The sequence below is a fragment of the Manacus candei genome, unplaced genomic scaffold (genome assembly GCF_025592945.1).
Source record: "Manacus candei isolate 608988 ecotype Guabito, Panama unplaced genomic scaffold, ASM2559294v1 h1tg000026l, whole genome shotgun sequence".
In the NCBI taxonomy this organism is placed as follows: domain Eukaryota; kingdom Metazoa; phylum Chordata; class Aves; order Passeriformes; family Pipridae; genus Manacus; species Manacus candei.
This window is the reverse complement of record NW_026138074.1, coordinates 2,427,779-2,441,544: the sequence shown is the minus strand read 5'-3', so window position 1 is coordinate 2,441,544 and position 13,766 is coordinate 2,427,779. Positions and strand designations below refer to the sequence as shown.

General features: G+C 45.3%; 2 protein-coding genes across 2 annotated transcripts; one reads left to right on the top strand and one right to left on the bottom strand.

The window, feature by feature from the left end:
- The first annotated feature begins 4,224 nt into the window (after nt 1-4,224).
- On the top strand, nt 4,225-8,127 carry LOC127471850 (uncharacterized). The gene is made up of 2 exons (XM_051789245.1): nt 4,225-4,266; nt 5,578-8,127. The coding sequence occupies exon 2, from the start codon at nt 5,638-5,640 to the stop codon at nt 7,006-7,008; it is 1,371 nt and encodes a 456-aa protein (XP_051645205.1). The 5' UTR covers nt 4,225-4,266; nt 5,578-5,637; the 3' UTR covers nt 7,009-8,127.
- Nucleotides 8,128-10,452: 2,325 nt separating this feature from the next.
- On the bottom strand, nt 10,453-13,445 carry CCR9 (C-C motif chemokine receptor 9). The gene is made up of 2 exons (XM_051789246.1): nt 13,116-13,445; nt 10,453-12,628 (listed from the first exon to the last, which is right to left on the bottom strand). The coding sequence occupies exons 1-2, from the start codon at nt 13,131-13,133 to the stop codon at nt 11,465-11,467; spliced, it is 1,182 nt and encodes a 393-aa protein (XP_051645206.1). The 5' UTR covers nt 13,134-13,445; the 3' UTR covers nt 10,453-11,464.
- Between the last annotated feature and the right edge of the window lie 321 nt (nt 13,446-13,766).

The window sequence follows — 13,766 nt, the reverse complement described above, 5'->3', positions numbered from 1 at the left end:
TGTCCCTTTCCTGCCTTGTCGAGATAGCTTTGTGTGGAAGATAAATCTGATGATTGTATGGTCTACTTCTAAGTGGGAAAAGCTTTTACAAAATAAGGAAAATAGAAAATAGATTGTCAACTATTTCACAAATAGTGGTGAAAGGCCACATCTGTACAGTACAACAGAGGAACAGTGGAGATCCTTAAGTGAGCCAGTCTTCAGAGGTAGAACCAGAGCAGCCTCAAGGACAGCAAGTAAAGTCACTGTTGTCCCTGACAGTGAGCCGCATGGTCCTTCAGCTTAGGGCTCCCATCTGGTTTTCCCCAGGTCATAGCTGGCTCTGTATGCCTGGGTTATGTGGCATGGCAGCGAGAGGCCAAGAAGTGCTGTGTGAGTCACAGTCACTCTTTGGGTGTCACCTCAGTGTTTGCATCTGTAATCCCAGCCCCAGGACACATGGTAAACACATGAGCTGCTGGGGCCATCCAGATGGGTCAGGGGGACAGCAGGCCACATCACCACCAGTCATTGCTTCTTTTGTCAGCTATTTCTCTTTCCTCACAGGAGTTTGCTCCTGGGGTGGAGGCTGCGATGCAGCCTGTCCCCACACTCCAGCAGGAATATATGTGACATGAGTCTGTGTTTCAGACTGATCTATGTTTGTGGAATCTTCCTTCTTCTTCCCATCTTCCTCAAGTTTTGTTTTTATTATTCGTTTATTAAATTAAAATATGAAATTCAAGGTTATCCTCATATTGTGCGATCCCTCATTTCAAAGCTACAATTACAAACAGAAGTCTCAGAGCATCTCCAGGGGCATCTCCAGAGGATGACACAAAGCCTATTTTCAATTTTTATTTTCAATGCCTATGTGAAGAATTTAGATACTGCATCTGTCTTATGAATATTCCTGATTTTGCCTAAGTCTAGAGTTATCTTGCTCTGCAGAAACATCAGAGAGTGAAATTCATGCTGCTGCCTGGTAGTGCACATTGTCACTTTATCACTGCTGAAGTGATATAGTCCCAGTTCCACACTCAGAAGCTTCTCTCTAGGACAGGGTCTCCAGCAAAGCCTAATCTGGAGTACAAGGGATCTGCCAAGACTGAGTTTTACAAATACACAATACATGTGTAAGTGACCTTACCCTGCTGCACATCAGCTCTGCAGGGAAGGCTGTAGCTATTGAAAACCTTTGTGTACATTTCCAATAATCCATTTTTACCCATGCTGATTACCACCACCCTTCCTTGGTGCTAGCGGCAAGGCTCTCCCAACCACACTTCTGCCTTATATTTCTGTTTTGCTGTGAGGAACGTGTGAAGCTGCCACAAGACAGCAGTACCCTCTGCATCAGTCCTTCAAGTGTCACGGGGATGCTTTGAAGCCCAAGTATAAGGTTTAAAAACATGGCCCAGGAGACTTGGAAAAATCAGGCAGCACTTGAAAGCACTGGGAACCACAGTATCTGTTCAGTTAAATAAAGGATAATTGATTCAGAGCATACTTGGGTCTGCACATACTGAACTCAGATCAATGGCTGACTTTATTTATCATCACTTGAGTGATGCTTGCAGCTTTAATTGCCGTACTTTCACACTCTTCCATCACTTCCCTGCTCTCTGGAAGAGGCACTCCTATAAAGCATGTCTGTTTCAGGCAGGAGCAGGCATCAGGAAGGCAGGTTTGCCTGAGGAGAGTGAAAGTTTCTTATCTGCTCTCTCAGCTTCCTCTCCCTGTACCACAAGCAGCGTGGTGCTGTGCTACGTGACTGCCTGCACCTTGGTCTCTGGGTGACAGCACTTAGGGCAGACAAAGTCAAGCTGCTCCTTTAAAGAAAAGTGACAGCAGAGGAGACTACAACCCAAAACTGGGAACATCTATGAAAAAATGGCCTCAAAGAGAGCAGAGGGGAACGAAGCCATGGAAGACCTTAGGCCTCTCCTGGGGCTTCCAACAAGTGCTCAGTGACCATCCTGCTAGAGCTGTGGGTAAGACATGAGCAGTGTCCCACGGGAGGTGTGAAGGGACAGGGGAGACAAACCCTTTGCCTTCACGGAAAACTCCCCTCCTGGGAAAGTGCATCAGCTGAAGGCTGGGGACAGCCTAGTGAGGCATGAGAGCAATTTTGGTAGGATAAATTCAACTAAAACATCAGGGCAGAGGGACAGAGGAGCCCCAGGAGGGTTTGACCACAAGGAGTTATGCTGCTGGCAGATGGAGGCCCTCAGCAGATGGAAGAGGGGGTAATGACAGCAAACATTTCCATGACTGAGCCACTGCTCTGTGGTGGCCAGCAACAAGGGACCCCACCAGTGACGAGGCTACAACCAGAGGGCCTGTAGGTAGGCAGCTTCCCTGCAAATACATGAGGCACCAACAGCCTCGGAAGCCACCAGCAGCTGCTGGACTGCAGGCAGCCGTGGTGGAACAAGCCCAATGAGGGAAAACCCATCCCAGAGGGGCTGGGCCCTGGCAAAGCAGCAGGGAGCAGCCTGACTCAGAGCAGGATGTTCATGACCCAGGGATGACCCCATCACCCCAAACTGCTCCAATTTTGTTGTCGCTTCACCACCCTCAGCAGTTTCACCTGCTGATCAAGCATGAATATTTCTCGTGGCGTTTTGGGGAGTGAAGAAGCTTTTATCTTCTCTGAGAAGGTCACAAAATTCAAGTTCCCGGGAATGCAGGGAAGAGGAGCTAGAGGCCCCCAGACAGGACCAGAGGTTGGCAGCCCCTAAAGTTTGCACACTTGTTTGTTTGCATAACTCGGCGGCTCTTTGGGGCCAGGAGGACCCTCTGACTAGGAGCACCCTCAGCCATGGGAAGGGCTGCTATGGGAAAGCATCTGCCCCCAGTGTGCTCCCTCCTCCCTTGCCCTCAGAAACCCGCCTTCCCTCCCAAAACTCCACCCCACCCCTCATCTCAGGAGCTTAAAGCTGCTGGTGCCTGCGGAGTTCTCAGCTGCATCCCAAGGGTTAGATATGTGAAGTAAACCCTGTTAGCAAAGCTTTCCTTTGGCCTTTTGGAGATGGGTAAATCCTGTCATTGGAAAGAGGTCATGTGTATGGATCCAAACCTGGGAAGGACGTGTGGGCAAGAAACAACCAGTTCATCCTTTTGGGATATGTGACAGTGCCTTTGTTTAGCAGAATTTCAGCTTCTGTTTGCGGAATACAGATTGCAAAAACCCCCAAACTCTTCTTGCACATACAGTAAAAAATATGTACATCTTTGACCATTTTTTTTCCCTAAGGAAAAGTTAAAAAAATATTTTAAAGTCCAATAAATGTATATAGAACTAGAACCCCATCTGCTTAGGTGTACCCTATCCACTAGAAAAGCAATGCCAAACGATGCAGAAACCTTGTGTTTATCAACACTCTTTAATGATAAATGCACAATGAAACCATTTTTTACCTGGAAGAAATAATTAACCAGAAAGCAAACTAGGTTAAATGAGATTATTTAAAACAAAACCTCCTGAGCACTATGACTTGCAATTGAAGACTGGGAAGTGGAGGCTTGCAGTCAGGCAGGACAGGCAATGCCATGTCCCTGTGAGGGGATGAGCGAGGCACAATGGACACACGATGTCCTGTGGCCTCAGGCACTGTTACAGCACCAACACCGGCACTCCAAAAGTCCTATAGAAGTTGTGGGGTGCATTACAGCACAGCATTTTGGGAACTGCTGCCTTTGCCAACCTGAAGTCTCATTCCAAATGTCGTTAAGTTTGACACTTAATAATGCTTTGTCTTAGTGGCACCAGGCTAAATATATTTTGTCACTGTTAGCAAAGACACCAGCACATAACTGGCAGTCAGCTGAACCACGGGTTTGGTTTTTGTGTTCTGGTTTACTACAGTTTTGCACCATTCAGAAAATATCCCTGGGACAGACAGTGCAGTGTCTCTGATCCCCTTGAATTTTTACTGTGAGGTGTGATTTGTTTCCAGTACCAAAGTAGGAGCTATAGCATTAATTGTACCAAATTTCACCTGACACCACACAGCTAAACTATAGGAGAAAGGCAGGTCAGATTCTGCAATGACCAGTTTATACAATTAGAAGAGGGGATGTGTGGGAGGCGTGTCTGAAGGCACAGAGGATGCGCCGAGGTACAGAGCCCACGGCGCATGCCCCGGAGTTATTAAACTGATTGGTTAAGAAAGTCACATGATATACAAAAGGTCGCGCGAGTTTGAAATAAGGTCTCTTTGCCTCACCGCCCACCAGGAGTACCATTCATTTCCTTGCTACACAAGGGCCTACCGCAACAAGGTCGTTCTCGGTGGTGATCTTTTTTACTTTGCTTCTAAAATTAATCTTAGCATTTTCTGACCTTTTCTTATTTTTTCCTCTTTCTCTTTGCACCTCTTAGCAATTAATAAAAAACAGTTTTGGTCTCAACAGATAACTTGTATGAGTTTTAATTTTGCTCAAGGGAACGTTCGAATATAAAAATTCTTTCTGCAATATTTTAGCAGATTGTAACATTTCTTTTGGCGCAGCGAGCAGGGTTTCCCTTAAGCAAAACTGTTTATTCCAAAACTTGATAATTGCTAATTTTTATGATCGATCATTCTGTGATAGGAAAATCAGAAAAGGTACCTCCCTTCCTACCTTACCTACCTCCCTTCCTACCTCCCTTACCTTCTTTTCCCTTCCTTTCTTTTTCTTTTTTTTTGACTTTATGACTGTGTGACTTAAGGACTTTGACTTTACAAGTTGTTTTTTATGTTTTTTCATGTTGCTTTGTTTTGTTTTGAAGTTAATGTGCACATTGTAATTTAGTGCTTTCTGGGGAGAAAGGGGTGAAATTTTGGAAATTAACTTTTAAGAGGGGCCCCCCAGATAAGCTCACCCCGGTTTTGGTTGTAACGTAACTTTTTTAAGAGGTAACTCTCTGGAGGAAGGAGCGAGACTTTGGGAAATTTGCTGTAACTTTTAAGAGGGGCTCTCCAGAGAAGATTGCTCCGAATTTGTGAGGTAACTTTTTTAAGAGGGGCCTTTCCAGGGAGAGGGGTGAAGAACTTTGGAAATTTGCTGTAACTTTTAAAAGGAACCCCCTAGAGACGTATTCACTCCGAATTTGTGGTAACATGGAATATAATGTGCAAGCTCTTAATAATTTGCTACATGAATTTGGTGCCAGGCCATCTCCTCCGGGAATGGAATGGGCACAGGATAATTGGTGTAATATTCAAGCAATTGTTGATCGAATCTCTATCCTGCAGGCAAGGGCGAGAAAAGGTAAAGGAAAACCTATCGTTTGTTCAATATTAGGTGCAGCTGTAATAACTGCAATTAACAACAAAGAACAGCAGCAAAAAGCTCACATGAAAGTGGTTAACTCACTGCAAGAATCAATTAAGTCTTTGCAGATGCAGTTGGAGGAACAAACAACTACAGCAACTGTCTTCCAGGAAGAGATAAGGAATGAAAGGGCTACAGCCCGTGTTCTCCGAGAGGAGCTGTATGCAAAAGATGCTTATGGCAAAGAACACAAAATAAGCTCTCGGTGAATTTTTCCTACATTTTAATATTGGGCCCTAAAAGGGGCCAGACAGACCTTTTTCTTTTCTTTTACAGGTAACTGCCCCACGGAGAAAAGTATTCAGAACTGTGAATGAATAATCTCAGATTTGGACTATGGTTCAGCTTGCTGGTAACTGTAGTTATAATGTGTTAGTTATGTTTGTATGGTTATTTACCTTGTACATGTTGTCAGCAGAACAGACTGTTAAAAATGAAAATCAAAGAAACCTTGCCTGGGAACTAGTCGAAGGGTTTGCAAAAATATGGAATCATACCGATCAAGGTGTATGTGTATCTTTACCTGAGTCTGCTGAACAAGGATTGCGATTTTTTATGATACCTTTGAATTTATCTTTTGTTTTTAACATGGCTAGTGTGACAGCCCCATTAACCCTACCCGAAAAGTGGACCAGCAAGACCAACGGAGCCCAACTACTCTGGAAAGGTATCCCTATAGTGCATGGTCTTTACCAAACTTACACCCCACCTCCTAATATAACTCAAGACTGGATGTCACGCACCAAATATTGTAAAACAATACGTCCAAAGGTAAATATAACCATCTTATCTCAAATTGAATCCCCTCACCCATCTATTGCATCAAGTAAAGGTGAATTTAAACCTGGAATAATAACCTTTGAGGAATATAATGCTAGACAACCCTGCCTTATTCACACATGGGATCCACTCTTTGACCCATTATACTCACCAGATGTATACGAAAGTAAATATGGCACAGTTTTTAGTCCTTCCTGGTGTGTACAACTTCCTAATGTAACAAATATAACTCCAATTAACCGGAAAAACTTAATGTGGGCATGGTCTGTACAAGCATTTTTTGGATCCAAATTTACAGAACCCAAATTTACCGTGCCTCAGGTAGAAGAAAGTCCTTTATTCAATTGCTCAAAGGTTATAACATGCAAAGAAGGACCAGGAAATCCTCCAGAAACGTGGTTTTCACTCAGAATTAGAACTTTGATAAGAGATATGTGTACTTGTTGGAGATACCCTTCAAAAGGCTGGAGAAATCAGGATGAATCCTGTAACTCGACCTACAAATATCTTCTTAATCACTGTGGAGTTCCCTACACCCACTACCCAATCCACGGTACTCCAATAAATACTAAACCAAAAATCATCATCCTTGACCATGCAGACAATACTGACTGTAAAACTGCAAAATATATAGCCCCTCTGGGAATGGCTTGGGGATGCTCTGATGGAAAGTTTTATTCACATTTGTCATTAGAGCAGCATGCTGGACTTAGGTGTGCACCCGGAATTCCCTCTCTGTGCCCCAGACGTGTCTTTACTTTTACTAAAGTGTCTAAAGAACGTCACCACGCAGTGTTATTCCCTCTCCAAAAGCAACACAAAGACCAAAATGGGCGATTAAAGAAGTTGATTTTCCGGATTATTACACCACTGGGCAAAAAGCATCCCTTTTTCTTGAGAATTTCTTTACCCCCTATGTCACCTTAAAAAGACACCAATTTGTATTAGAAGATATTACCTGACAATTAAGTGTTTTAAGTAATTGGACACAACATGCATTTGAGAATTAAACACTCAAGTCCAGCAAACTACTGAAATGACATTGCAAAACAGAATAGCATTAGATATGTTACTGTTAAAAGAACAAGGTGTTTGTGGAATGTTAAATTTATCAGAAACTGAATGCTGTGTAACAATTTATAATGCTTCAACCTCCATTGAGGAGGCACGAATAACAATGAGAGAAATAAAAAAACACTAGAAATAAAAAAACACTAGAAATTTGTTTTATGCAATGCAACCACCAGAAGTGTTAGATGGAACATGAGTTACCAACATCCTAGAGTCTTTTGGACTTATGGGATGGGGAAAATGGATAGCACAAATTGGAATAACAATTGTCATTGGAATTTTGTTCCTGATTACTGGCATGCATTGGCCTGGTTAAATGCATGATAAACCGCTTGCTTGTTTCTTTCTCCCCCTCTGTTCGCTATATTCGCATTGCCACCACTGAAGAAAACTACCTCGATGTGCCAGGGGGTGGAGTGTTATATGTATGTTATCTGTCCAGCCTGTCTGAAGCTGGACCCCTGCCGTCTTGGAGTGGACCAGACCGGGACCCACCGTGCTCCCTACGTGAGTTCTTTCCACCCCAACGCTATTTCTGACAGGTACAGCAGGACCGAGACCTTTGCACAAGCCTGAGACAGGGCCGGTGTGAGTGACGGCGTGAGCTGCGGAGAAGCCCACATCCTGGCTGCATTCCAGACCCCCTGGAGCTAAAAGAGATAACATCACACCGAAAAGCTTCGGAGCCCGAGAGAAAAAAAAAGGCGAAAGCTGCTTCTTTCTCTCCCTCTCCCCCCCACACTCCACAAATCAGCTCAGACGAATAGGTAGTTCTCGGTGGTAATCTTTTCCTATGCTTCTAAAAAGTAATCTTAGCATTTTCTAACCTTTTCTTATTTTTTTCCTCTTTCTCTTCGCATCTCTTAGCAATTAATAAAAGCAGTTTTGGCATCAACAGTTAACTTGTATGAGTTTTAATTTTGCTCAAGGGAACATTCGAATATAAAAATTCTTTCTGCAATAATTTAGCTGATTGTAACAAGCTGCCACAAGACAGCAGTACCCTCTGCATCAGTCCTTCAAGTGTCACGGGGAGGCTTTGAAGCCCAAGTATAAGGTTTAAAAACATGGCCCAGGAGACTTGGAAAAATCAGGCAGCACTCGAAGGCACTGGGAACCACAGTATCTGTTCAGTTAAATAAAGGGTAATTGATTCAGAGCACACTTGGGTCTGCACATACTGAACTCAGATCAATGGCTGACTTTATTTACCATGATTTGAGTGATGCTTGCAGCTTTAATTGCCGTACTTTCACACTCTTCCATCACTTCCCTGCTCTCTGGAAGAGGCACTCCTATAAAGCATGTCTGTTTCAGGCAGGAGCAGGCATCAGGAAGGCAGGTTTGCCTGAGGAGAGTGAAAGTTTCTTATCTGCTCTCCCAGCTTCCTCTCCCTGTACCGCAAGCAGCGTGGTGCTGTGCTATGTGACTGCCTGCACCTTGGTCTCTGGGTGACAGCACTTAGGGCAGACAAAGTCAAGCTGCTCCTTTAAAGAAAAGTGACAGCAGAGGAGACTACAACCCAAAACTGGGAACATCTATGAAACAATGGCCTCAAAGAGAGCAGAGGGGAACGAAGCCATAGAAGATCTTAGGCCTCTCCTGGGGCTTCCAACAAGTGCTCAGTGACCATCCTGCTAGAGCTGTGGGTAAGACATGAGCAGTGTCCCACGGGAGGTGTGAAGGGACAGGGGAGACAAACCCTTTGCCTTCACGGAAAACTCCCCTCCTGGGAAAGTGCATCAGCTGAAGGCTGGGGACAGCCTAGTGAGGCATGAGAGCAATTTTGGTAGGATAAATTCAACTAAAACATCAGGGCAGAGGGACAGAGGAGCCCCAGGAGGGTTTGACCACAAGGAGTTATGCTGCTGGCAGATGGAGGCCCTCAGCAGATGGAAAAGGGGGTAATGACAGCAAACATTTCCATGACTGAGCCACTGCTCTGTGGTGGCCAGCAACAAGGGACCCCACCAGTGACGAGGCTACAGCCAGAGGGCCTGTAGGTAGGCAGCTTCCCTGCAAATACACGAGGCACCAACAGCCTCGGAAGCCACCAGCAGCTGCTGGACTGCAGGCAGCCGTGGTGGAACAAGCCCAATGAGGGAAAACCCATCCCAGAGGGGCTGGGCCCTGGCAAAGCAGCAGGGAGCAGCCTGACTCAGAGCAGGATGTTCATGACCCAGGGATGACCCCATCACCCCAAACTGCTCCAATTTTGTTGTCGCTTCACCACCCTCAGCAGTTTCACCTGCTGATCAAGCATGAATATTTCTCGTGGCGTTTTGGGGAGTGAAGAAGCTTTTATCTTCTCTGAGAAGGCCACAAAATTCAAGTTCCCGGGAATGCAGGGAAGAGGAGCTAGAGGCCCCCAGACAGGACCAGAGGTTGGCAGCCCCTAAAGTTTGCACACTTGTTTGTTTGCATAACTTGGCGGCTCTTTGGGGCCAGGAGGACCCTCTGACTAGGAGCACCCTCAGCCATGGGAAGGGCTGCTATGGGAAAGCATCTGCCCGCAGTGTGCTCCCTCCTCCCTTGCCCTCAGAAACCTGCCTTCCCTCCCAAAACTCCACCCCACCCCTCATCTCAGGAGCTTAAAGCTGCTGGTGCCTGCGGAGTTCTCAGCTGCACCCCAAGGGTTAGATATGTGAAGTAAACCCTGTTAGCAAAGCTTTCCTTTGGCCTTTTGGAGATGGGTAAATCCTGTCATTGGAAAGAGGTCATGTGTATGGATCCAAACCTGGGAAGGACGTGTGGGCAAGAAACAACCAGTTCATCCTTTTGGGATATGTGACAGTGCCTTTGTTTAGCAGAATTTCAGCTTCTGTTTGCGGAATACAGATTGCAAAAACCCCCAAACTCTTCTTGCACATACAGTAAAAAATATGTACATCTTTGACCATTTTTTTTCCCTAAGGAAAAGTTAAAAAAATATTTTAAAGTCCAACAAATGTATATAGAACTAGAACCCCATCTACTTAGATGTACCCTATCCACTAGAAAAGCAATGCCAAACAATGCAGAAAGCTTGTGTTTATCAACACTCTTTAATGATAAATGCACAATGAAACCACTTTTTACCTGGAAGAAATAATTAACCAGAAAGCAAACTAGGTTAAATGAGATTATTTAAAACAAAACCTCCTGAGCACTATGACTTGCAATTGAAGACTGGGAAGTGGAGGCTTGCAGTCAGGCAGGACAGGCAATGCCATGTCCCTGTGAGGGGATGAGCGAGGCACAATGGACACACGATTTCCTGTGGCTTCAGGCACTGTTACAGAACCAACACTGGCACTCCAAAAGTCCTATAGAAGTTGTGGGGTGCATTACAGCACAGCATTTTGGGAACTGCTGCCTCTGCCAACCTGAAGTCTCATTCCAAATGTCGTTAAGTTTGACACTTAATAATGCTTTGTCTTAGTGGCACCAGGCTAAATATATTTTGTCACTGTTAGCAAAGATACCAGCACATAACTGGCAGTCAGCTGAACCACGGGTTTGGTTTTTGTGTTCTGGTTTACTACAGTTTTGCACCATTCAGAAAATATCCCTGGGACAGACAGTGCAGTGTCTCTGATCCCCTTGAATTTTTACTGTGAGGTGTGATTTGTTTCCAGTACCAAAGTAGGAGCTATAGCATTAATTGTACCAAATTTCACCTGACACCACACAGCTAAACTATAGGAGAAAGGCAGGTCAGATTCTGCAATGACCAGTTTATGAACACAGACAACTGGCTTTTCTTTGCAATAAGAACCACATGAGCAGCAAACAGAGTTGCATTTGCCCCCGCACAGAGAGCAGCATTTGCCCCCTTCAACAAACCAGTGTTGGAGCTAAAGGCTGTTCTTTACAGGGGAGGGGATCTGGTGCAGGAGTCTGGCAGGGCACTGGAGTCTGGCCACCTGCACAGGAGACCTGGCATCACAGCAAATGAAGGCTGAACTCCCTCCTGCTGCTTCCTATGAGGAGGAGGAGTGGTTCATCCTGCTTTATCTGCCTCTGTTGCTGCTGTTACTGGTAAGACTTGTTATTTCAGGCTGTGGTCAGAGCTGCAGATGGGCCAGCTATTTACAGCTGTCACAAAGATAGCTTTTGTCCTCTGTCAGTTCTGCTTACAGCAAGTATGGTTCCACTTTGCTGTTCTCTGCCAAAGGTTTCCTATCTTTTCAGCAAGTAAACCTCAGTTGGGTCCCACACATCAAGTACAGGGCCACCAACCCTTCCTGCTCCTCTGGGACAGTCTTTGGGGTACACAGGTGGTTTCCAAAGAGTCTCATGTTCCTCCGGAGAGGAGAGAGTGAGGACTAACTTACAAGAGGACTTTGCAAGGAGGGGACATAACAGAGGAGGTCAAGTGAGCGCTAAGGATCAGGGAGTTCCTCATCCGCTGCCTCCCCAGCATGGTAAAGGACCAGTTTGAGCTGTGCTCCTGGCTGTCACAGGCAGGGGAGAACTGCTTTTGGACCCTGCTTCGGCAGCAGCCACTGCTTTGCACCATCCTGCCCAGCGCTATCCTGAAGCGCTCACCAGCAAAGACATAGAGGAAGGGGTTGAGGCAGCTGTGGAGGAAGGCGATGGTCTGGCTGACCTGCAGCCCGATGTCCAGCCGATTGGCAGCCTGACAATTGTACACTGCCCCGGTGTAGGTGTCGATGGCTTTGACCAGCAAAACAATATTGTACGGGAACTGAGAGAGGAGGAAAGCCGTGATGATCATGGCGATGATCTTCACTGACTTCTGTTTTTGGGATCTTTTGGCTTGTAGGAGGGTCTTGATGATAAGAGCATAACAAATAACCATGACAAGGAGCGGGAAGAAGAATCCGATTGTGACTTTCAAGACCAGCACAGTAACTCTGAAGATCCTGCTGACATTTGGTGGGTACGTGATTTTGCAAACTATTATGTCACCCACCTGCATGGTTTGGCTGTATATGATTTCTGGGATGCACATGCCCAGCGCTGTCAGCCAGACGGCCAAGCACATGAGGTTGCTGCGCAGGAGCCACCTTCGCTTAGAAGTTTTAGCTTTCATTGCCTGGACAATAGTGATGTACCTGTCAAAGCTGATGCAGGTCAGAAGCAAGCTGCAGCCATAGAAGTTGATCTTATACAGACTGTTGACGACTTTACACATGAAGTCCTTGAAGATCCAGCCATCAGAAGCAGCCTTGGCCCAGAACGGGAGGGTGAAAAGGAGCAGCAGGTCTGCGATGGCCAGGTGCAGCAGGTACCGATCCATCATACTTCTCCTGAAGTGGTATTTGCAATAGACAAGCACAACCAAAGCATTTCCTACTGTGCCCACAGTGAAGATAAGCCAGAAAAACACCGGCAGGAAGGCTTGAGAGAACTGCCTGACCTGCCTCTTGTCGCACGTAAAGTCTGTGTTGTTCACTGGGTTTCCACACAGGAACAGCACTGCGCTGTCATTCCTGTAGTAATCCAGGCTAGTCTTGTCAGGGTGGGTGACCTGCAATACGACATCTGGTAAATTCGTTTTGAGAGGCTCAGTAAAGCATGCATTTGCCCCTCTCCACCAGATGCATTTGAAGATGCCTAACATATTCAGTTTAAATGGGAAAGTGCAAAGGCTGCCAGGGAAACAGTGCGTTTCAGACTGCTTGAAGTGTTCAGCACAGCAGAGACTTCTAAAAAAGACCCACTGAGTAACACACTCTTTACAAAAGAGTAGTTCACCACCTCCAGCCAACTTCAGTTATTAAAACAGCAGGTGGTGAAAGCATTTTCTCCGTCAGCTCATTCAAAACATGGTTGGATTGGCAGCTTCGAATAATACAAAACGCAAAATTCCCAACTTGGAAAGAGGTGGGGAAGAGGGCTTTGTTTTACTGCTACAGTGGAATGGCACCACTGGCTTGAAAGAGGCAGAAAACTGATGGAGGAAAAGAGGGGGGAGAGGAAAACAGTGATGAACAGTAACATAGCTGTATACTCACTATGCTTGCAGCTGCCATCTTCAGCCAGATTGTTGCTCAGTATTGAAGGAGGCTCCGTAGCCTGGAGAGGAAAGATCAGGGAAAACAACTGATTTGAAACAGCTCTGAAGTAGGACTGTGACTTTCTTCTTTCTTCCTCTTCTTCTTCTCCCTTTAATAAAAACCTCAACTCTATGAAACAAGTCTGGCCGGAAGATGAACAAACCACACAGAAATTGATGTTACTGATTTGAATTATTTAGCTATTTCCATTTTACAGATTTACACTTATCCTACTTTAGGTCTTCAACTTCTCTATGGCACTGTGCTGATTAAGTCCTTTGATGCACTACAGTCACTGCAATCTCGTTTTTAACAAGCTGTAGACTGCCCAGCATACACATGTAATAAGGAAGTAATCTGAAAGCACCATATCTTCAAAAAGATTCAGGAGAAAAAATGAAATATGTCTCTTAAATATCTAGCAACCAATAAGGAAAAGCATCTGCCTTTAAGGTAGTTTTCAATCTTAAATATTTGCATCCTCTGCAGCAAATGATTAACCTCTGCCTGCAACTTCTCTTTCTCATCTGTGACCCTGAGATTACCTCAGTTGGTTAGAACATAGTGCTAATAATGCCAGGGTTTGGGATTTGACTGCTGTATCGGCCT